At 45.9% G+C, this 25376-nt stretch overlaps 1 protein-coding gene across 1 annotated transcript; it reads left to right on the top strand.

Annotated features, from left to right (window-relative positions):
- The first annotated feature begins 4435 nt into the window (after nucleotides 1–4435).
- LOC125555917 (probable phytol kinase 2, chloroplastic) lies at nucleotides 4436–6523 on the top strand. The gene is made up of 6 exons (XM_048718720.1): nucleotides 4436–4853; nucleotides 5206–5273; nucleotides 5363–5497; nucleotides 5584–5699; nucleotides 5817–5931; nucleotides 6040–6523. Exons 1-6 carry the CDS (start codon nucleotides 4623–4625, stop codon nucleotides 6317–6319), a joined length of 945 nt encoding a protein of 314 aa, XP_048574677.1. The 5' UTR covers nucleotides 4436–4622; the 3' UTR covers nucleotides 6320–6523.
- The last annotated feature ends 18853 nt before the right edge of the window (nucleotides 6524–25376 follow it).

Raw genomic sequence — 25376 nt, 5'->3', positions numbered from 1 at the left:
GGCTAAGTGCAAAAAAAAAATCAATCTCTCAAATTTTAGGGGGAATTTACTGGATGAAATATAAGGGACGGTTAGAGACGCTCTTGTATAACCCGTGTTTTCGGATACCATACTTAGGGCATCTCCAACTCTGACCCCCAAATTTCCTCCCGCATCCATCCACGGATAGGGGACCAGTTTATGGACACGGGTGCGGGAGTTGGCCATCCAACACTACATGCATACACATTTAAACAAACCGGATGAAATTTAAACAAACTCGATGGATTTCATTCAAGTTCAGAAATAATTTACATAAAAAGTCGATATTTCGACCATTTAACTAAAAACTTTTAAAATAACTAAACCCTATATCGGATGACCATCTCGTAGGCGTGGCCGCCCTGCCTTGCCGCACCATCGTCACCGTCCATGTCGTCCCTCCAACCGCGAAAGCGCGGCGGGGATGGTGGCTCCTCCTTGACGCGCACCGGCGATGGTTGCACCGGACCCATGTGACGGAGCGAACACTCCATCATCATCCGTCAGGGTGGCCTCACGCGAGAAGGCGGGGCTGCTGCTTGAGCCGTTGTTGCGGCATCTGGTCCTCCTCCTCGTCGGAAGAGATGACAATCTCATCCTTGCCGGAGGAGCCAGCCGCCGTGGATGCTGAGGTGCCAGGAGAGCGACGACGGCGGCGCCAAAATCTGCCCGAAGAAGAACTGCCACGACCACGGCCTCCGCCTGCCGGCGCGGAGAACCATGACTTTGGCATCGGCACTGGAATTTTGGGGGCTCGGAGAGGAGTGGCACAAGAGGAGGAGGTGTGGACGTGCATCACCGGCGCGCATCTTAAATAGCCGCGCCACGACCACGCGAACCGGCGGTCAACCCGCTTCAATGCGGCGCAACGGCTAGAGTTCGTTTCTCAAAACGCGGTGTCGCATTAAAGCGACGGCGCTCTAGAGGTCGCATCTGTCAGCGTCACCCTCACGTCCGGTTACGTTGCGCAACATCAATGCCGTCCGGTGCATACTCTGGGCCGGTATGAATGCGGCGCGGCAAGCGGCGCCGACGTTCGATGAAAAGTGAGGCGGGTGGGTTTCTTTGGTGGGCCAGTGTAGTTAGAAGCGGGCGTGACATCGTTTCGGACGCCCGCAAAGCCACCCAATTTATCTCCGGTTTGAACATTTGTGACCAGCTTACGGACCGATACAGGTCCGTGTTGAATGACAAAACGCGTCCGAAAAGTATGGTCGAGGAGGTTGCGAGTAGTTTAAGGGTCCACGTAGGAGATGCCCTTATATATGACCTTCTTTTAGCGGGGCTCATATCACCTTGATAGAGCACAGTATGCCATGTTTACTTTCAAATAGAGTATGCTCACGTCCTCATGAAGACATGCACGCAGTCAAATTTACTACAGTATGCATGTTTGACAAACAATATATTTACGACAGACTTTCTACGGAACATGACCCTGAAGTCCAAGATATGAAATTATCTACAAGTCCGGCCACATGAAACTAATGAGCACGGTTAGGTGCAGAACTGACTATGCGCAGTCCATGTTCTTCTTGCCAGCTTTTCCATGCTTCTCATGCATGGAGAAGTTTTCAGAAAACGACAGTTCGGATTCAACGATAAACGTCTGGTTCGGTTCGGTGACCAGTTTTTTCTTTTCATTCAATTATCGGAGAAAATGGCATTTGTTTTGTCATGTTGGTACCCATCGTAAGGTAGTCGATCATTATGTTCTTGTTATGTAATTTGTCTTCCCTTCATTTGCATTTTTTCTTCAACCAAATTGCAGTCCTGAACTTTGTTCAGTCTTTTTTTTAGAGAAAAGGCATGAGTCGAGCCTGAGAAAAAGTTTGAATCTAGCCTGCTTTGAATTAATAAACAACTTACAAAAGAAAACAGTAGACAAGAAACGGCAAGATACAAGGTGTTGACGCAGCTTATAGCCTAACGATGATACACACAAAAGAAAAATAGAAACATGAGCCCAGTCTAAATCACCGAGGCCAAAGGTCAAGAACGACAACCACACTAGCACCGGTAGCCAACACCTCTTTGTCTACTCCCGCAGAGCTTCTCAACAAGACATCTACTTCTACCTTCAAAGAGGATCACAATCCTCTCGCTCTGGCTCGAAGGGCCTCGTACCGTCGGAAGGCAGAAAGCTAACCATAGGGCAGCATGGACAATGCCAACCAAGCATCCTGGGCATGAGGGACCGGAGAGCTAACCACAATCGCAGGGCTCCCGTGATCTCACCACCGACCACAGGCCAACCACACATGCAAACGCAAGCCGAAGAATGTTACCACATAACAAATAATGGTGGTAGAAGAAGTAGATCGATGCATAAGAAGCCGCCACCGACCGCCCGCAATCCAACAAAAGATCGCCAACCTTGCTTCCACGAACCCTGGACAATGCCTTCAGGAAGAGGCGCAACGAGGGCACGCCGCTGCCCATTCGCACGGGGAACTAGAGCTTTTGCCAAAGGGAGAGCAAGAAGGAGAACATGAGGGCACCCCGACAAGCCCTCCGCCGACGACCAAGGGTTTCCCCCGGCCCCACTCCCCATCCCAACCAACCAACCACAAAACTGAACAGGGGAGCACAAACCACCGTTGAAGGGTGGTGGACATCGTCGGAAGCAGGCATGCCGGGTGACGGGGCACCCCAACACACCATAGTGCATGCCCGCCGCAACCTCGCCGTCCACATGGACGAAGTCACGGACCAGTACCCACGATCTTCGCTCGTTGAAGAGATGACACCATCCGCTCTGCCTAGGGACATCACCTTGGTATCTGGCCCCCACACACATCCCATCGAAACAAGAAGAGGGTCACATGCCACAACCATCAAGGCGCACATATCGGCCACGTCGGCCAGATCTGGATGAATCCGGTGCATCCGAGACCAACAACGACATATCAGAGACAGAGAGAAGGGGTAGCTGGGGGCACCTAGAGGGGAGGAGGTACAGGGCCCCAACCCTGGTCTATGCCGACCGAAGCTGGCAGCCAAAGCCGTCAAGGACAGTCCCTACACTAGATCCGGGTAGAAGAGGGTCTCGACCCAAGACCAGCGCGCGACGATGGATCCCACAGCTAGGACCCCGCCAGTTACGTATCGCTCCCTTGCTTGTGACCCAAATCCCATCTGATGGACGGAACGTCAGGGCAACACGTTCTCCGAAGGTCGAGGGGACTCCCATTCCTGTGCCGTTGAGAGTGACGACCTCTCTCGTGACGTCTAAGAGGTTAAGCAACCAACTATCCAAGTTGATGGCTGCGCGGGGAGGGGGGGGGGGCTCAACCCCAGCATGCTCCTGTGCCTCGGCTTGGCGATAAGTCTTGGACACTCTGACAGATGCAACTCCGCCTCCATGATAGTAGCCATTTGCTCCCAAGGCATCCTCGTTGGTGGTGGTATGGCGATCGGCGCTCAGTCCTGGTGCAATGACGATGCGAGGGCTAGGGATGTGCAACAGCATGGGGGTCGTTGCGAGGTCTAGAGCGTGCGACAGAGTGGGTGGTGGGTGTGCGAGGAGAGAGGTGTGTGAAGAGATCTTGGGACCGGGGCTGGGAGAACGCTTGTCTCCGAAATTGAATGATTGATCCTGTGTGCAAACGTTGTGCCACTGCCGAGTTGTTCCGCTGTCCTGTCCCGCCATCATTGGGCCCCACAGCAGAATCTACGATAAAAAAATGTCTCCCCCCAGTTGACATGACAAATGATGTCTTCCACAGAGGTGTGGTTGACGTGGCGAAACTGCAAAGAAAATTGTTGCCCCAAAGAAGAAAACATCGAGAAGGGCTTGTAGAAACTCCGAAGACCATGAAAGACAGACGAATCCAGACAAATCCACCAAAAACCTAAATTGAGCATATCCTGAAAGACCGTTGGGACATAACTTTGCACATCCTTCACCGATGATGATTACACCAACAAAACAGGGTAGGATAGGGAGAAACTTGTTCCTACAAAGAGACGGCGTCACCGTCTCACATCCCTAAGCAAAACCCTAAGACAACCTAAGCCCATCACCGCCCAAGATCCTTTCGTGAAACACTCTTCTCTCATTACTAGGCTAGGCCGGGCCGCCGCTGAAGGTAGCCAATGCACAGAGGTGAGCCGCCGGCCCGGACCAGTCGCCGCTCCATGCGCGCCAGCATGCGTAGCAGGCGGCCCTTTCCGCAATATTGCGTGCCCCTCCGGGCACCATATCTGTGAAGAACCTCTCCGCCGCTGCCGGCGCTGCGCAGGCTTTGCCCGACGGCGCACGTGTTAGTGGCTAGAGGAGAAGAGGCGATCTAGGTTTTTTGTGGTGGCGGGGGCGGCGAGAGAATGTTTCCGTGTAAACTAATTTTGTCCGAATATGCCCTGGCTATTTCGAAGTCACCGATAACAACCTGTACAGAAAATGTATGAAAGAATCCGAAAGTCATAGCGTTGCCATGTTCTCTAGCAAATTAAGAAACTGGGGATCTCACTTAGTCCACCGCTCAGAGCCACATGGAAAAGTTAATCATGGAGCAAAAATTAGTCGATAGTTGCAGTTATTATACACAATTTGACCTTGGCGAGGACAATAGCAGCTAGAGATTGGCGATAGCGTATTTATGATAGTACAACTGTCTCGGTCTTCCTGCCTGCAGGAGCCACAAATCTGTGAAGAAAGGGTTGAGCTTTGCGAATCTGTCTGCGAGTTGCGTGGGGCTAGCATTGGTGGATCCATGTGGCCGGAGAGCCCGCTTCTCCGGGACGCCGGCGCTGCCGTGCTCACCGGATGCGTCGCCATGGCGGTGCTCCGCTTCTGGGAGGAGGTCGGCAACCGCGCCCTCTTGGACCAAGTAAGCTCTGCTCGCCACCTAAACAATTCCTATTTTTGTTGTTGTTGTTGGGGATCGATGATTGCTTCAATTTGCACGGAGAAATTCTGGAGTAAATCGCACAAGCCAAGTCGAAATCATCTCTCAGTTAATGTACTCCTAGAAAGGTTATCTCTCTGCTCCTAGTTCTACTCCTTTTGCCCCACTGACCAATCCTGTAATTAAAAGGCGAAATTAAGCTACCAAAATTACTTAGCATGGCCGAAAAGTTTGGAATATTACTAACCTGGTCGTTTAGTTACCAAGACAATGGAGATTCACATGCAAATTATTGATGGGAGATTGATTGGGGTCCTTTGCTCTGCATTTTCAGAAACTCTGCAGGAAGCTGGTGCACATCAGTGTTGGGCTGGTATATTTCCTGATGTGGCCTTTGTTCAGGTAAACCAGAGCACCAACGAACAAAGCTCTTCATTTCATTTGGCATAAACTCTGCGCATTACCTTTCTAACATCTCTTCCCCATTGCAGTGCAGATGATGTCTATGCTCCATTTCTTGCTTCAATTGTCATTGCGCTCAATATCATAAAGGTAATCTTGATTGGATCTGGTGTAGTTAAAGATGACGGCGTGGTTAACTCGATGACAAGAAATGGAGACTACAGGTAGCCTCTGTTTTCCCCCATCTGTGTTACTGTATTGCCGCGACAGTATGAACTGACTATCTTCATCGTTTCTCCATTGTTTCTAGAGAGCTTCTCAAAGGCCCACTCTATTACGCGTGTACTATAACCCTCACTACCGTAATCTTTTGGAGGACGTCTCCCATTTCGATTGCTGTGATTTGCAACTTGTGCGCGGGGGACGGTACTAGTTCTTTCCCATGCAATTACAGTTTTTGTCCGGCACTACTACGCTCTCCTTTGATTCTTCGAGCGAAGGTTTCAGAAAACAGCATGACACTATGCATGCTGCTTCTTTCAGGTGTGGCTGACATAGCCGGGAGGCGGTTCGGGCATGTGAAGCTCCCTCACAACCCCGACAAATCCTATGCCGGAAGCATCGCAATGTTCTTCGCCGGCTTCGTCGCATCGATCCTGTAAGCAACAAGATATGCACACATCCTACTTGACCCTGAAGCCTGAAGTCATCTCTTGTTTTACAGTCTGAAAGACCGAGACTAATACTGAATGTGGTATGCCTGCAGTTTCATGTGCTACTTCCACCTTTTCGGATTCGTGGAGCAGAGCTGGACCATGGTCGCTGCCTTTGGCGTCACGTCGCTTGCAGCGGCGATTGTCGAGTCACTCCCGGTCAGCACGCTCTTGGACGATAACCTGACGACTCCAATCGCGTCGGCGCTCGTCGGCAGCCTGGTTTTCTACTATGTTGGTGGTGGTGGCGGTGCCGGAAGCGGCGACGGGACCAGCATCTCGGCGACTGCTGCGATGGTCTTTGCAGGCAGTAGCTATTACAGTGAGGGCTAAGGAGAAGTTGCAGTGAATTGGAAGGCTTTGGTGGTGTGATGATACTGCAATGAGTTGCAGTAATTGAGATGGTTTTTGCAGGCTGTTACTGGGTGTTGGTTAATCCGGTCTGTGTCTCTGTTAAATTTGGTTTGACAGTGTCATTGTGTGAGCAGCATTGTTCGAAGTTCTGAATAACATTTGTAGACAGGGTAAAATGTGACACTCCGGGAGCGGCACTATACCGTAGATACCTCCGCTAGCAAATGTACGGCAGGTATTATAAAATTGGGTGATCAATGGGCTTTTCGGGATGAACGACCAATCGCACCGTTCCACCCGGCCCCCAGCCAGCACATAGCGAACCCACCGACGAAGATGCCCACTGGTCTCCCTTCAAAAAAAAAGAAGATGCCCACTGGTCATACACGCGTGAAAGAAACAACAAGATGAAACAGACAATAAATATCCAACGGAGGAGGAGAGCCAAGGTGGGATTTTTACCACGGTCTGACGGCTACAAACGGCCCAATCGGGGGAGCATGCTAGAGGCAAGTTGGCTAGAGTCCTTATAGGTTAGAATAGCACTACAAAATAACTGCAAAAATGTATATACAACAAGTCCCGAAAAATCAAATTAACAAAATAATGCAATAAAAGGGTTTTATGATCAAATTGCAACTCTCACAACAGAAGCAAAATGTATTCCTTACACAAGTAAAATTTAACAAATATCTTAAGAAGGCTAAGGAAAAGCAGATGGCGTCTATAACCCTTTTAAACCGAGTGTGTGAGAGAACCATAGCAAATGCCTTAAGAAGGCCAGGGAAAAGCACATACACTCGTACCAAGGCCGTCTTTCGTTTTGGACTCCAGCACAATTCTACACCAGTACGAGCGACCACGCTTGTACCAGAGGCCGTCTTTCTCTTTGGACTCCGAAGAACATCGGTTCAGTATGAGCTTCGGTACGAACCTCCACGCTCATACCGCACACTGTCTTTTCTCCTGGACCCGGCGATCTGCTGCGGAGGTATTGTACGACCCCAGGTAAGAGCGCCTCGCTCATACCCGAGGCCGTCTTTTTTTATAACCTTTGGTCATTTCATGTTAGTAGCTTTTGGCATTTTAGGCAGCGGCATGACCACGTGCTCATACAAAGCCATGTCTTTTTCTCGGATTCTTCTATGATCATCCGATTTAGTTCCGATTTGTTTTGATCTCCTCCTAACGTCCTCCTCAAGCCTAATATCCAGAATTCTAGGGTTTGTAGCCCTTTATAAGAGCAAGGGAGTCACACCCTTGACTCATTATCCATCTAATCGTCACCTCTTTATTCATCTTGTCCAGCAGACATTACTTTACAAGATCAAGAAGGCATCAGTTTCCATAGCTTCCAAGGATGCTCAAGGCACATCCATCAGCGATAAGGGATCTTCCTCGAGCTCTTCATCAAGCAAGATCATACCGCTCAAAGATTGGGAGGACATGACCCAGAGGAGCTGGGAAGAACTCCGAAGGATGGGTGCCCAAGAGGAGAAGCCAGAGGAGGTGAAGCTCGAGGAAGAAGAGGAAAGAATAGAAGAGAAGAAAGACATGCACCCTTCGAACACCTACAAGTACAACAAACAAGGATCTCTTCCTAAATCTCTACAGGGCTCGCACCTCGCGAACGCAAGAAAGAAATATCGACCCCTGATGTGATTAAGGAAAAGATTGTTGAAGTTGAGAAGGTTTCTAAATCGTGTGTCAATACAATCGGAGAAGGGATAGATGCCTATTGGATTATGAGAAAAGAACTTGAAAACAAGGTTGATGGTATGTACAAATGCCCTTGTTGATGTCACCACTAAGCATTCTGCAGAGAATAACTTCCTTTTGGAGGTGGTCTCCGAACAACAAAAACAAATATTAGGGATGACATCCTGCTTCCATTGTATTGCTCTTGCCTGCAGCATGAAGAAGCCTGAGAAGGGAAAGAATGAGGATGCGCCCATTGAACCAGATCAAAATTAGGTATTAGGGTCCCGCCAACTTGATTGTAAGCTTAGGGAGATTTGAGAATACCTTGTATCTTTACTTTTTTCAGCTTGTTTATCTTTTTCGTAAAGACGAGACTACTCGTCTTAGTTCGTGGAATAAAAGTTGAGTTAGCAAGTTCCTTAGGAGCATGGGAGGAATCTTTTCCAATGACTAGTGGATATTTACGATGTGAAATTTTATTGTATCCTGAAAACAACTATATTAGATGCAAAATCAAACTTGAGTACTACTACATTTCTACTAATAGATAATCACAAGCCTTTCACATCTTAAGTGACGATTGGTTAGTGAAAGCTGGCAACTGTATGGAATAGATGATCTTGGTTTCAGTTGTCTTAATAAAAGAGTCGGGCAAAAATAAAGAATAATTTCTTGAGACATGTTTCCAAATAAAAAAAATTATCAAGAAGCTAGAAAGCTTGAACTCTCAACTGCTAAAATATGATTGTTGAAATTTGAGAGACCGGTTTTTCATTGATCTTGCTAAGCATGCTTAGTTTGCATGTCATAAGTTAAATAATAAATGATTGTGACATGGGAAAATAAGCCTCCTACCTAGGAGAAGGTGACAAATAAAAGCACATGAATTAGAATAAAACAAGTGTACAAACGCTTCTCGAAAGAAAATTATTGCCCCTCGCAACTTGCTCGACTGAAGCACATACGACTTATTGCATAAAAGTTGTCAAACATATGCTAATGAATTGATCACTAAAGGTGTGGAAGCCTTCATAGTTATCTTGGTGGTAAATTGTAACGCCCACGATGCGGCTATATCTCCCACGTGTCGAAGCACGACTTAGAGGCATAACTGCATTGTAAGCAATGTCGCAAGTGAGGTAATCTTCACAACAACCCATGTAATGAATAAGGAAAAGAGGTACATAGTTGGCTTACACTCGCCACGTCACACAATAGCATAAATATCATTACATTCATCCAGATACACTCAAGGTCCGACTATGAAACCAAAGTAAAGAACAACCCCAAATGCGACAAAGTCCCCGATCACCCCAACTGGGCACCACTACTGATCGTCTGGAAAAGAAACGTAGTATCGTCCTGAGTCCTCATCGAACTCCCACTTGAGCTCAGTCGAATCTCCTGGAATGGTATCATCGGTCCCTGCATCTGGTTTTGGAAGTAATCTGTGAGTCACGGGGACTCAGCAATCTCACACCCTCGCGATCAAGACTATTTAAGCTTATAGGTGGGGCAAAAGGTATGAGGTGGAGCTGCAACAAGCACTAGCATATATGCTGGCTAACATACGCAAATGAGAGTGAGAAGATAAAGGCAAAGCACGGTCGAGAATCTATGATCAAGAAGTGATCCTGAAACTACTTACGTTCAAGCATAACTCCAACACCGTGTTCACTTCCCGAACCTCGCCGAGAAGAGACCATCACGGCTACACACTCTGTTGATTCATTTTAATTAAGTTAAGTTTCAGGTTTTCTACAACCGAACATTAACAAATTCCCATCTGCCCATAACCACAGGCACGGCTTTCGAAAAGTTCAAAACCCTGCAGGGGAGTCCCAACTTAGCCCATCACAAGCTCTCACGGTCAACGAAGGATATTCCTTTTCCCAATACAATCCGACCAGACTCGGAATCCCGGTTACAAGACATCTTGACAATGATAAAACAAGTCCAGCAAAGCCGCCCGAATGTGCCGACAAATCCCGATAGGAGCTGCACATATATCGTTCTCAGGGCACACTCAGATAGGTCAAGCTACGAGTAAAACCAACCCTCGAGTTGCCCCGAGGTGGCCCCGCAGGCTGCCCATTTCAGACCAACACTCAGAGGAGCACTGGCCCCGGGAGGGGGGGGGGTTAAAATAAAGATGACCCTTGAGTCTGCAGAACCCAAGGGAAATAAAATGCTAGGTGGCAAATGGTAAAGCCAAGGTTGGGCCTTGCTGGAGGAGTTTTATTCAAGGCGAACTGTCAAGGGGTTCCCATTATAACCCAACCGTGTAAGGAACGCAAAATCAAGGAACATAACACCGGTATGACGGAAACTAGGGCGGCAAGAGTGGAACAAAACACCAGGCATAAGGCCGAGCCTTCCACCCTTTACCAAGTATGTAGATGCATTAAAGTAAACAAGATATATTGTGATATCCCAACAAATCCATGTTCCAACATGGAACAAACTCCAATCTTCACCTGCAACTAACAACACTATAAGAGGGGCTGAGCAAAGCGGTAACATAGCCAAACAACGGTTTGCGAGGAAAGGTGGGTTAGAGGCTTGGCTTAGCAATATGGGAGGCATGATATAGCAAGTGGTAGGTATCGCAGCATAGGCATAGCAAAAGAGAGAGCATCTAGCAAGCAAAGATAGAAGTGCTTCGAGGGTATGGTCATCTTACCTGCAAAGTTCTCCGAGAAGACGAAAGCTTGAACCTCGTAAACGTACTCAACGGGTCCTCGAACATGAACTCGTCTCCCGGCTCTACCCAAGCAAGAACACAAGCAAAGGGAGACACAATCAACCCCGGGCAATGCACAAGCAACATGATGCAAGACATGGCATGATATGCGGGATGAGATATGCAATGCATATGCATGTTTCGGAAAGGAAAGATTGAACCTGGCCTCAACTTGGAAAACCAAGAGTGCCACTGGAAAGAGGAGTTTATTTCGGTCAAAATCGATATAAAGATCACCGGAATCGGATGCACGGTTTGGAAAGGGCAAGCAAAACAATTATGGCACCGAACTGCGATTAACAACACGAGGCCATCTAAATGCATCAAGAACAACAAGCTACTGCACTCTAACATAGCAACAAAACACATGGCAGGGATCCACTCAAGATGCTTGACAAAAGATGAACACTGAGCTATGGCTAATTCACTCAATATCAGGTTCAAACAAGCATGGCAAAAGTGCAAAAGATACCAGGTTACAGACTTAGTGAAAATAACAAGTCAGGAATTTAACATCAGGAAGCAATGTTTAGAGCAAGGTAACAAAATGCTACAGGAACATATCATGGCAAAGCAAGGCATGGCATGAAGCTACTCAAAGCATACAACAAAAGTCCCTTACTGACCATAAGCCAAAAGGGATCAGAAAATACAATGGCAACCATGTGAACATAGCAATTATCGTTAACAGATTCCGACTTAGTAGAAAACTGGAACATGGAAAAACAGATATTAAGTAGGCATGTTTGCGAGCTCGATGCACTCACCAAAAGGCATTGCATGATAAACTAAGCATACACCCAACAAGTAGACATGGCATAGAAGCTAAACATGGCAAGAACAACAACATAGCATGCACAGATCAACTACAACAAGCTCGGCAAAAATGCTTAACATGTAAACATTCTGCCAGGAACATTTTATAGCAAAAGTAGAGCTCGATTGACTCAAGCTAGGGTGCTCCATAAATGCAAACAAAGACATGGATGAAAAGAGCATAACAATATCTACAAAACATCCTTACTGATCATGCTCAAAAGAGGCATGGATCGCTCGGTAGCAACATGAATACATGGCATAAAAATAATGACAGGGCAAAGACTTAGAATATCTCTAAGTCCCTGAAATAAGCATCATTACGAGAGCTACTTTGCATGCTTGTGCTAGTCACCACATAGATCACAAAAATACATGGCATACACCCCTGTAAAGATGGCATGGCATACTTCAAAACTCAAGTAGGGCTCAAGTTCATAGGAGGCACACAACAATCATGGCAAAAATGACAAATGAGCAATTGCTGATAAGAAACTGAAACTAACAGAAACTAGCACTCTTCCAACGGCATTTAGGACATCAAGATGAGCTCAAATGAACATGATGCAATGATATGAAATGAAGTACTCGTCGAGACGAACAATTTGATATGCTACACGCCCAAAACTGTGCCATGGTTGCAGAGATATAGCATGTCAAAGTGGGCATAAAACTGCAAGAATTAAGGGACTTAGAGAAATTTCGAGGGGGGAAAAGTCAACCTCTCAGATCCAGATCGGGGCGGTGTGCGAACCGAGGTTCGCCGGCTGGGCTCGCCGGAGAGGAGGACGAGGAGGACGCCGACGACAAGGGGGGGGGGGGGGGGGGGGGGGGGGAGACCGGAGAGGACGGGGAGGAACTCCGGTGGCCGGATCTGGAGCAACCGAGGCGTGGGGAGGCCATGGCGGCGGGCGGCGCGGTGGGGAGCGGCGTTAGGGCGGCGGTGCTCCGGCGGGAGCTCGCGGCGGCGCGGCGCGGGGGAGATCCCGGGAGGCGCGGGCGGCGAGGTTGCCTGGCGGCGACGGTGGTGGGCGGCCGCGGGCACTTGCGGGCGGCTCGGGCGGCCGCGCGGGCCTTGGCGGGCCGCGCCTGGGCCGCGGCGGCGGGGAGGAGGCAGGAGGCCAGGTGGCGCACGGGGAGTGGACGAGGGCGGCGACGCGATGACGTGGCATCTCCTGATTCGCCGGAGTGATGTGGAGGCTGGACGCGTCCGGCGGGCGTGGACATGTCCGGCGTCGTGGAGGAGCGGGGCTAGGGTTTCATCTGCGCGAAAAATCCGGGAGGCACACATATATATAGGTAGAGGAAGCTAGGAGACTCCAAATGAGGTGCGGTTTTCAGCCACGCGATCATGATCGAACGACCGAGATGATGGAGGGGGTTTAGGTGGGTTTTGGGCCACCTTGGAAGGGTGTTGGGCTGCAACAGACACGAGGCCTTTACAGTTCCATGGTTAACCGTTGGAGTATCAAACGAAGTCCAAATGGTACGAAACTTGACAGGTGGTGTACCGGTAGTAAACCAAGGCCGCTTGGAAAGTCTTGGTCCAATCCGAGGACGTTTAACACCCGCACATGAAAAGAGGTTAAAAGGGACACCGAGTGACATAGGAGCGCCGGATTGCAAAACGGACAACAGGGAAAATGCTCGGATGCATGAGACGAACATGTATGCAAATGAAATGCACAGGATGACATGATAAGAAATGCATGACATGCAAGCAAATGACAAGGCAACAACAGCGAATAACTGGAAGACACCTGGCACCTCGGTCTCGGGGCGTTACATAAATTTGTGCTAGCATTCATCTTGATCATGTATATGATGTGGATATTCACTTGACGCAATAGACTCTTCCATTTACATTTATCCCCACCTCATGAACCTAATGATTGTATTCTTGAAGCTGTAGTATTTTCTCGAGGACGAGAAAAACTCTAAGTTTGGGTGAGTTGATGAGTCCAAAATTACATGAACTTTATCTTTGGGGCATCTTTAGTTTTCGTGTCTTGTCGTAGGATTGTCAGAATTTTTTTGTGTTCCACCTTTTTGTTTGAAATCACCAGGATCATAACTGAGGAGGAGATCTAGAGCATTAAAGAGGAGACCAAAAGTATATGAGTGAAAATCATGTTTATTTGTGTGATGGGAACCTGCCATAAAGAGCAGCGATTAAATGAAGCAATTTCCAATGGCAACAGAGCCTCCAAGAGAGAAGACGACGCCTAGTACGAGTGCGCCCACTCATACCAGCATTCGTACCAGGTGTGGCGTCGCCTCCCTCTTGTTGGCTATTTCACCCAGGTAGTTTCGGACAGCAAATCAAAGTTACAGAGACACGAGAAATTTCGCTAGAACCAAGAACCCTAGCATCCAGAAGGGATCTGGAAGGGGAATTGATAGCAGGGCTCTGCCACGCCGTCATCCTAACCAAGGAGACTTTGGCATCAATGTTCATCATGACCATCCCCTATTCATCTCTTTGTAATACCAAACTCTAGGTGGATACCTACGTGCATTAGTTTGATCGTTCATCCATGATTTCCATGATTATCCTTCTAATGCTTGTCTCAATGTCCGAGGAAAATCCCTAGTTCTCGGGGATATGGAGGAACACTAGTATATCTAGGTGTTGACGCTGATAGGATATAGAATCATCCTTTGCATGTTTAAGTTAATGTTCTCCATGAATGTTGTGTAAGGTCGGCCCAACAATTTTCCTTTATGGCCACGAAGAACATTACGGTTGTTGCAATTGTGAGATGCAGATGTAAAGAGGTGACTCTATCCTCCCATCCTTCCCAGAGCAATTGATAGGGGAATAGCGGAGAACCGACCATTGACTTTGTGCATGGGGTAACCCTTAATCATCATTGTCGTAGCCCGCTATGGGAAGGAATAATGGTGGCGTGTGTGATATGGATCTATGTAAGTAACATGTATGCTTTACCAGGCTCTGACCACTTATAAAAGGATGCAAGGTGGCTTAGTTATCCGAACCTAGAACTATGTTTACACATATGTTACATTAGACACATACTAGTGGGGACCAAACTCCATGAGAATGCATTATCCCTAATAATTCCATCGCTCTCATTTATTCTTTCTTGATTTTTCATTTTATTTTGCACCCAATTTTCAGTCGCCAAATATTTAAAACTTCTTCCTCCGCTTTGCTTTGGACCTCAACTAACTTGTAGGCCCAGCTCCATAAACCTCAAGAAGAGGCAAATACCATTTCCTATGCTCCATGTGGTATCAATACTCTTACTTTGAAAAGCAACAAATAAACTCTGTGCACTTGCATATCATCAAGCACCACACTACCGGTAAATGCACCATGATGCACAAATAGTCACTGACGAGTGGGGTAACGTGACCGCTAACCACTCACCCACTAATGTCGCACCCACTCCCTTGGATTTCTGAGACGGTCATTTGGATGGACACCACTAGACATCATCACCAGCTATAAAAACCCAACAGCGTGGCGCCCTGTCACCTAAGCCCAATCCATCGTCTCCCCCTTCCTCACCATCTCCTCCCCTCTCTACAACAATGTCATCGCGATGGGAGGATGCAACCTGTTGACAGAACCTCATGTCCTAGACGCGGGCCATCGACAGTGTGAACTCCTCCCCCCCTAAGTGCACTAGCCGCGTCAGCCGTTGCTTCCTCCTCCTATGGAGGCTCCCATGAGGACGGATGCACATGATCCGCCGTCTTCCATTACGGCAAGCGGCATCGCTGGTGAAGGAAATATGCCCTAGATGCAATAATAAAGTTGTTATTTATATTTCCTTATATCATGATAAATGTTTATTATTCATGCTAGAATTGTATTAACCGGAAACTTGATACATGTGTGAATACATAGACAAAACAAAGTGTCCCTAGTATGCCTCCACTTGACTAGCTCGTTAATCAAAGATGGTTAAGTTTCCTGACCATAGACATGTGTTGTCATTTAATGAACGGGATCACATCATTAGGAGAATGATATGATGGACAAGACCCACCCGTTAGCTTAGCATAATGATCGTAAAGTTTTATTGCTATTGCTTTCTTCATGACTTATACATATTCCTTTGACTATGAGATTGTGCAACTCCCAAATACCCGAGGAACACCTTGTGCTATCAAATGTCACAACGTAACTTGGTGATTATAAAGATGCTCTACATGTGTCTCCGAAGGTGTTTGTTGGGTTGGCATAGATCGAGATTAGGATTTGTCACTCCGAGTATCAGAGAGGTATCTCTGGGCACTCTCAGTAATACACATCAGGATAAGCCTTGCAAGCAATGTGACTAATGAGTTGGTTGCGGGATAATGTATTACGGAATGAGTAAAGAGACTTGCTGGTAATGAGATTGAACTAGGTATGGAGATATCGACGACCGAATCTCGGGCAAGTAACACACTGATGACAAAGGGAATGACGTATGTTGTCATTGCGGTTTCATCGATAAAGATCTTCATAGAATATGTAGGAACCAATATGAGCATCCAGGTTCCGTTGTTGGTTATTGATCGGAGATGTGTCTCGGTGATGTCTACATAGTTCTCGAACCCGTAGGGTCCGCACGCTTAACGTTCGATGACGATTTGTATTATGAGTTATGTGTTTTGGTGACCGAAGATTGTTCGGAGTCTAGGATGAGATCAAGGACATGACTAGGAGTCTCGAAATGGTCGAGAGGTAAAGATTGATATATTGGACGACGGTATTCGGACACCGGAATGGCTCTAGAATGTTTCGGGTATTTTTCGGAGTACTGGGAGGTTACCGGAACCCCTCGGGAAAGTAATGGGCCTAGATGGGCCATAGTGGAGAGAGAGGGGAGCCCGCAAGGGGTGGCGTGCCCCCCCATGGGCTGTTCGAATTATACAAGAGGAGGGGGCACGACCCCCCTTTCCTTCCCCCTCTCCCTCTCCTTCCCTTTCCCCCCTCTGAAAGAAAGGTAGGGGGCGACTAGGACTCCTAGTCGGTTTCCCCCCTCATGGCACGCCCCCTATGGCCGGCCTCCTCCCTCTCCTCCTTTATATACAGGGGCGAGGGGCACCCCAAAGCACATCAATTGTTCTCTTAGCTGTGTGCGGTGCCTCCCTCCATAGTTTACTCCTCCGGTCATATTGTCGTAGTGCTTAGGCGAAGCCCTGCGCGGATCACATCACCATCACCATGCCATCATGCTGACAAAACTCTCCCTTGACACTTTGCTGGATCAAGAGTTCGAGGGACATTATCGAGCTAAATGTGTGCTGAACTCAGAGGTGTCGTACGTTCGATGCTGTAGCGACCCGACCTCAGACGGTCAAGCCTCTGTGTATCTGTGCCATCCCTGGATCAGTATGCTGGCACACACAGTACATCAATGTATATATCAAAGGGCAATCACATGTATAAATAACGTAAAACTGATATATACCTTATAAGTCTCAGCGGAAACAATCAACGGGTATGGAGTCCCACAAACGCCATCGGCAAGTTGAGTGTAGACTGTAACCCTGTACCGTACTCTTACTAGTCGAAAGAAACATATCTGCAACATGAGACGTTGCATCCGTGTAGGTCAGTACATTGAATGTACCAGCAAGATCACAACATGAGAAAGCAGATGATAATACTATTCTATATGCAATATGGCTTTGTGGCTCTGTGTCTGATGTTTTTGCGTAAAAGCTGGTTTTATTTTCCCTACAACAAAGGAATATCAGGAGTCTGTACTACGGAGTTTTCTATCATGACATGGTTCCGCCAACCGATGTATCATACCCAAATCATCATAAGTTTCCCACAATTAAATTATCAGTCCGGTGTTGAGAGTTCCGAGATAGATCCAAGTCCAGAGGCTCAATTTGTCCATAACCGGGGACACGGTGAATCGATTAGGTTCTAACCCTCTGCAGAGGTTTGTACACTTTACCCGCAAGATCCGATCCCTCTTTTTTTCGTTCTCGAACTTCACGGTGTTTGAGAACAAGACGACCGAAACATGGTCTTCCAAAGAGTTCCCCTGACCACTGTCCGGTGCTCATCCAATCCTACCGTAGTTCTACATCTGCTAGCACCGTCCCAGCCAGAGTCACCACTAGGGTCAACCAAGACAGAGCCCATAGTGACTTGCGGTTGCACAGGTAAGCTTCCGGGCATGAATTATTATTCCGTCTCTTTGAGTTTGGGTGAAGCTTTCCGCAAGATGTCATGGCGCTTCTCCATGCATCCCAACCATCCACTGGTTCCTCCAGGGTGCCCGTCAACCGTCCTTCACCCAGTAGTGTGTATTGAATTCTTGTCTCGAGTCTCGAAATCTTGAGGCCTTGGAGTCCTGAAAATGCAGTCCTTGCCGATGCCATCATGAAGTTGTCGCCATTGACGTAGAGTCCTCCTTCTTCACACCACTCTCGTGCACTCATACCAAACCCGTCTACTATAGCGTAGAATTAAAACTATATAACGTCCCGGGCTTGGTAACAGGGAGATGGGTTTCTACCTCATGCATTATACTCAACTACAAGATTCAATAACACTACTGGAGGGATTGTTGGAAGGGTGCTACTACATGCAAATAAAACATAGGTATGGAAAACATGGTCAAAGTGAACTTGCCTGGTATTACTTGATGAAGATAATAACGCTCTCGGAATCTTTCATAAACTATTCGTCACTCCAAGAAAATCTATATAGTCAAACATTATACTCACATAAGAAATAATCCTAGCAAACAATACTAGCAATCAAAATAACAATAAAAAAGCCATAAATAAAACAATAATGAAGTCAAAGAAAACCAAATAGAATTCCAAAGAAAACTTCACGAAAACAAGGGAGAAACCAACTCACACAATAATAGTCAATACTTTCTTATTAAAACTAAATTACTCTAATAACTTTTCTACAACATAGAAAATATAATTCTAATAAAACAACAACAAAATAATTTACTAAAGCATTTACTAGCAAAAAGAACTAGTATGAAAACTATTGTAACTGACTAGTTAACACCAGAACAACTATAACAACTAGCAAAACACCAAGACAATAGTAAACAATACTAAAATAATTATCAAACTAATTTAATCCTAAATAAATGAATAAATGACAACATATAATGAAGTGGCAAAAAGAATTACTTTTGAAACATAATGAAACTACTTTTATCAACTATCACTATGAACTAAAAAAATAATGGTAAAACAGTACATAAACACTAATAATTAACTACAAAAAATTATCTACTACAGTCTAACATAAACATATGACAACATGTAAAAATTTACAAAAAGAATTAACTAAAAATAATTAAAAAAACACTAATTATATGACTAAAACAACTACATAACCTAAACAGTACTGTTTTCGCAATAAACCTAATTAAAATAAACAAAAAATAACTATAAGCTATTGGATAGAAAAAACAATAACAAAACCGTAGCAAAAAGAATCAATCAAAAATACTTTGTAAAACTCAAAATATGACCAAATTAGTGATTTGAACAAATTTCATCAAATCCAAATTTAAACTACTCAAATTTGAAAACCAATGGCACAAACAGAAACTTCAACAAATTTGTGACACAGAGCAAAAAGAATCACTCAATTTGGCTCTAAAACCTAAAAGATATAAGCAATCTAAAAAACAGAACCTATTCTGTTTTTGAAACAGAAACGAAAAAAAACTAAACGGGCAAGTGCACGTGTCAGGCTGCTAGTGGGCTAAACGGTGGGCGATCGGTAGCTAAACTGCGCTCAACCGAAACTTAACAAAAACATGCGTGTGTGCTCAAAAAAAATAAACCGGTGAGCTGGTTCGATCTAAACCGAAAAACCGGTTCACTAAACAAAAACCTACCGCTTCGTTAGATCTAATCTAGCACGTTAAAAATAGATCGGACGGCGGCGATGGCTTACAAAGGAGGAAGAGCAGGTCCGGCGAGGCTTCGGCGACGGCCGCGGCTCAGGGTCGATGTAGGCGACATCTCCCGTGGGTCTCCGACATCAGGGAGAGCTCCGTTCGACGCGGAAGACGGCGGCGATCACGGGGGTGGTCGGTGGAGAGCTCGGGGACGACGGAGTCGAGCAGGGCGAGGTCGACGGCGGCGTTGGTAGCTCGGGTGTTGTTGGGGATGGGGCTCCGGTGGTTTTAGGTCTCGGGAGAGTGCACGGGGAGATGCGGTGGAGTGAAGGGGATGCGGTGGTCGGTTCAGGCGGCGATGAGGTGGTCATAGTGGAGAGCTAGGGCGATAATGGCGCGGTGGCAGAGGCGGAGCTCTGGCGAGGAATTATCGGCGATGGAGAGGGCTAGGCTTAGGGCTTTACGGCGGAATCGTTCGAGGGCGAGGGGTATTTATAGGGAAGGGTCGACTTGGAGGAGGGGGCAGATTGGGGAGAGGATTCCGAGGATCACAGGATTCGGCGGCGGCGGCGTTGCCCTGCGTGGCTTGCGGGGGGAGGAAGAAGAAGACGCGGGCGGGGCGATCGGGCAGTGGGACCCAGCGGACAGCTGCGCAGGGCGAGCGAGGAGGGAGCGGGCGACCGAGGCGAAGGGGCTCTGGGCGTGCGCATGGCTGCTGGGCCAGCCTGGCGCGTAGATGGGCCGAGGGACAGAGAGAGGTGGGCCTGGTGGCAAGAGAGGGATTCGGCCATTTTTAAAATAAGCACAGACAAGAAAACTAAATAAAGGAAAACAATAAGACTTTTATATAGACATATTCTATACCAAATTTTTTAGAAAACGAAATCCTAAAACATGCACATATTTTCATAGGCAAGAAAAATCCTCAAAAAAATTAAATAAAGGAAACAATACTACTGTTGCAATAAAACCCAACAAAAATCATTTTTAAAATACCAAAATGATTTCAAATTTATTTTCTCCTAATTTTTCATCAAAGGGAATCATTTTACCCATAGTTCCATTTATTTATTTTAGGAGAAAAATAATTTGAATAAAAGGCAAATAACTCCCAATTTGAAAGTGGGTTCCAAAATAATTCCAAATGACTTTCAATTTGATTCTTTGTAACTTCCAACTCTTATTTCATATAATTGAAGAAGTCATTTTATCTTCTCTCATGAAAATCATTGAGTTGCATAAAGTTTGGAATTTGAAATATTTTTAGATGGAATTCAAATCTTTTCAAACCCCTTTTCATTTCTTTGAATGGAAGAAGTCATATCATCTTCACTCTACGGTTTTTGTGATGAAATGAATTTGAATTCCTAGGGATCAAAATGCAAGGTGAAAGTTTTGGGAAAGTCCTTTCATTCCCTCTCATTAAACACTCAAAAGTTTCAAATTTCACCCACTTTCAGTCAATCAATCAAGCATTCAATCAAACAAACAAACACAAATATTTATTTAATATAACATTCCAAAATTTAGAATTTTGGGATGTTACAAACCTACCACACTTAAAGTGAATCTCGTCCTCAAGATTCGAGGAGGCTAGAAAGAAAAGGTTAGGGTTTGGGGGTCTTCCAGCAAATCCATTGATCGGTATGGTCTAGTGTGCTACCACACTTGAAAGGAATGCTATGGTTCTGAGAAAATTCATGTACTCCATCCTTTCGGTTGACGATGTTGGTCTTCTCATATTCTCCGGAATAACTCTTTCACTGGTGCTCTCCCAGTAGGGGCATGACCTTTTTCTCAAAATCTTGTGTCCTCTCAATCCTGGTGAGGTTCTTCCGATGAGTGGGTCTTCATATCTGACATGTCTGTCGTCAATACTAAGAAACTATCGGAACCTCCTGGCGGTCAAAAATTTATGGCTTCTCCTGCAGGAAAAATGGCTGGGGTTGAATCTCACTGTATATCCTACGATTGGCATCGGTTGCCTGTAAAGGGTTCCATTATCCTACCATTCTATGGTTTTATGGCTTGACGTGTTGACCCACTTCTAAGGTTTTCAAGGCTCTCTGATTTTCCATCAACATATGATAGTTCATGATAGAAGTCTCCGGTATGGGGGTCAATCAATCCCGTACTTGAACCATTACTACATATGCAGACATCGAATCACGTATTCTAACACTTGGGCATACTTAGAAGCATTGCAGAATTTCTCTTGTCGACGAACTGAGTTCGAATAAATCCATTGTTTCTACAAGCTGAACAAGACATCTAACGTTTCTTCACAACTCTTGGGTTTTCGTATCCTCCTAAAAATGTCGGCTGATTAACTCAGAGTTTTCTTCCAAAATATCTGCCTTCAGCAAGAATGTGCTTGCTTCTTATTAACTCCTGGGCCTGTTGGTTATGGCCCGCTTCAACTCTTGTACAAATTTAACTCATCCTTTCGAGGATTATCATTCCGTATTCCAACATTACATCTCCTTTAAATCCAATAGTACTTCTTCCTTCATACCCTTGTGGTGACGATCATACAAAACTCCAACTTAGGGCCAGTTCTTTTGGGCGATTCTACCAGAATCGCCCCCCTCCCCAGCTTCTCCCAGAATCGCCACTCCATATGTTTTTACAATCCTAACTAATTAGACCTTAACTAGATAGGATTGTAAAAAATATATGGAGTGGCGATTCTGGGAGAAGCTGGGGAGGGGGCGATTCTGGGAGAATCGCCAAAAAGAACTGGCCCTTATTTGGTCCAGCTCCCTTCTATGGACCGTCATGAATAACACATTTCTTTCTTCGTTGATCCTGTGGCTTTACGGAGTACTACCACACCTAAAATGAAATGCACTAGTTTATCCATAAATCATATTATTTTCATATCAAATCTTTTATTACATCCTTAACCATTTTTCCTAAATCCAAATTCCAAAAAGTACTTTATTACAAATGCTGCCACCCACATGATTTAGTATGGTCAGGCATTACTTCCAACTTTATTCATTTCTCCTCCTTGAGGATTCTTCAGTCCCACTAGAATTGTGCGACATGCGCCTTGAAATTTTCAATCTTCTGTTTCATCATGGTGGCCTTGAGCTTCATCTCCATCATCTCTGCATGCACTTCTCTTAGGTATTCCTGAGTATAACGGAGTCTTGCTTCAAGTATTTCTCCGATCTGGCGTATGGCTTCCATGGCTGCTTCACGAACAGCGTCGAAGAAATTTGCTTGTGGTACACGTGAGATGAAAAAGTACTGCCCCATCGTCTTTGGGCAAACTCCTCTCATACGGTGGAGGTGTACCTCCAGATACCAAAGTTCCCCTCCCTTTTGCATGAAGGGGTAGCCTTTGTAGACTGCATCTCCTTCAAGGTGAATATGCTTCATCATGTCCTTCAGGATCTTCGGGTAATCATGATCACTTGTCAGGGTCATGATCATTTCCGTGCCCTTAAGGAAAGACTCATAAAGGGTTGTCATCTGCATGTGTAGGATAACAGGGGTACTCAGAACAAAGAATGTATCTCCATGGGGAAATTTTAATTGTCTCCAGAAAAGTTTGGTGTTCAGCTGTCCATGGGTTCAAGGTTTCGGGGTCTGGTTGAGATAGAAAGAGAAAGCAAATACCCACCCATCAACAAACAAATCCTAGATCAAAAGAAAAATTACCGTTTGTAATGGACCGTTCTACTATGGTTTCGTTTCTACGTCTTCATTTCTTCAGGTCTTCAATGCTCGGGAGTTTCCAATTCCTGATGCTTTTCCCATATGAAGGCCTTCTACCATTCTTCCGTAACTTACGTCTCTCAAGGCTGAAATAACTACAAGCCTACGAATATTGCATCTATCCAACCATTCAATAAACACAGAAAATAATAGCAACGAAGCATTCATTTATTCAATCAATTCTACAGTATCGCCACCCACATAAGTTGGTATGGTCAGATACTTAAATCGAGAAAGCATTCATCTTTATTTCTCTCATGGTGGGCTACTACTAAGCTAATTTATCGAGAACTTGATCATTGTCCCCATTGGGGCTTCTTCTGTGTGGACTTGATCTCCTCCAATTTTTCTGCTAGATTTTCCCTGTCGACGCGGAGTTTCTTGTGACGACCCTGTATGTCCTGAAGTTGTTCCTTGAGCTTCTGGATCTCAACGTCCTTGGCATGAGACATGGTCCTGCTGCTTTTCAGTTCCTGACGCATTCTCGGGATCTCGAGGTTCTCCTCCTCCAGCTTGTCTACCTTCAGTCTCTGAGTCTCAACCTCTTCTCGTAGTGCTTCATTGTCAAATAGGGCTTCCAGGAGGTCCATCTGAAGATTCTTGATGTATTGTTCTAGATCCTAATTGTACACTAACAGTGGGGAGAACTTCATCTTTTGCGCTTCCGTCAAGGCAATAGTTGCTCCATCAAACTTCTGCCATCCAATCCTTCTAAAGAAGTGCGGGTTTAGTGCAACACGATGACGATATCATAAGCGTGCAATAGCATCATGGACGACAGTGTTGATGCCCATATCACAGTCACCATTTATAGTTGCAAAGCTGATGTCTGCAGTCTTGGGGTCTTCTTTACGACCAAAAACTTGCGTCTTGACTCCCCATGATCTAGTCGCCCTCTTAGTTGCCTTGATCTCAGGTATCGGTAGCTTCAGCAGCCTGACTAGCTCCACAAGGAAGGGGCCTCCAAGAACATTCTCGTAGTGTTCTCTTTTGTTCAGAATGTAGCTCTCCATCTATAGTTTGAAATAGAGAAGGTTCAGTAAAAGAAATCAGGTGTTACGAGAGTAGTACAAAACACAGGTCATTCCAATTGGGGTCTTCATATTACTAAGTCATTTCGTAGGGTCACGTCGTACAGCCAACATGTGCTCTGATACCATATCTGTAGCGACCCGACCTCAGATGGTCAAGCCTCTGTGTATCTGTGCCATCCTTGGACCAGTATGCTGGCACACACAGTACATCAATGTATATATCAGAGGGCAATCACATGTATAAATAACGTAAAACTGATATATACCTTATAAGTCTCAGCGGAAACAATCAACGGGTGTGGTGTCCCATCAACGCCATCGGCAAGTTGAGTGTAGACCGTAACCCTATACAGTACTCTTACTTGTGGGAAGAAACATATCTGCAACATGAGAAGTTGCAGCTGTGTAGGTCAGTACATTGAATGTACCGGCAAGATCACAACATGAGAAAGCAAGTGATAATACTATTCTATATGCAATATGGCTTTGTGGCTCTGTGTCTGATGTTTTTGCGTAAAAACTGGTTTTATTTTCCCTACAACAAAGGAATATCAGGAGTCTGTACTACGGAGTTTTCTATCATGACATGGTTCCGCCAACCGATGTATCATACCCAAATCATCATAAGTTGCCCACAATTAAATTATTAGTCCGGTGTTGAGAGTTCCGAGATAGATCCAAGTCCACAGGCTCAATTTGTCCGTAACCGGGGACACGGCTAATCGATTAGGTTTTAACCCTCTATAGAGGTTTGTACACTTTACCCGCAAGATTCGATCCCTCTTTTTTCCGTTCTCGCACTTCACGGTATTTGAGAACAAGACGACTGAAACATGGTCTTCTGAAGAGTTCCCCTGACCACTGTCCGGTGCTCATCCAATCCTACCGTAGTTCTACATCTGCTAGCACTGTCCCAGCCAGAGTCACCACTAGGGTCAATCAAGCCAGAGCCCATAGTGACTTGCGGTTGCACAGGTAAGCTACCGGGCATGAAGTATTCTTCCGTCTCTTTGAGTCTGGGTGAAGCTTTCCGCAAGATGTCATGTCATTTCTCCATGCATCCCGGCCATCCACTGGTTCCTCCAGGGTGCTCGTCAACCGTCCTTCACCTAGTAGTGTGTATTGAATTCTTGTCTCGAGTCTCGAAATCTTGAGGC

Source organism: Triticum urartu, chromosome 5, assembly GCF_003073215.2.
Source record: "Triticum urartu cultivar G1812 chromosome 5, Tu2.1, whole genome shotgun sequence".
Taxonomy (NCBI): domain Eukaryota; kingdom Viridiplantae; phylum Streptophyta; class Magnoliopsida; order Poales; family Poaceae; genus Triticum; species Triticum urartu.
Note: the sequence above shows the minus strand (reverse complement) of the source record. Positions and strands in the feature narration are given on the sequence as shown.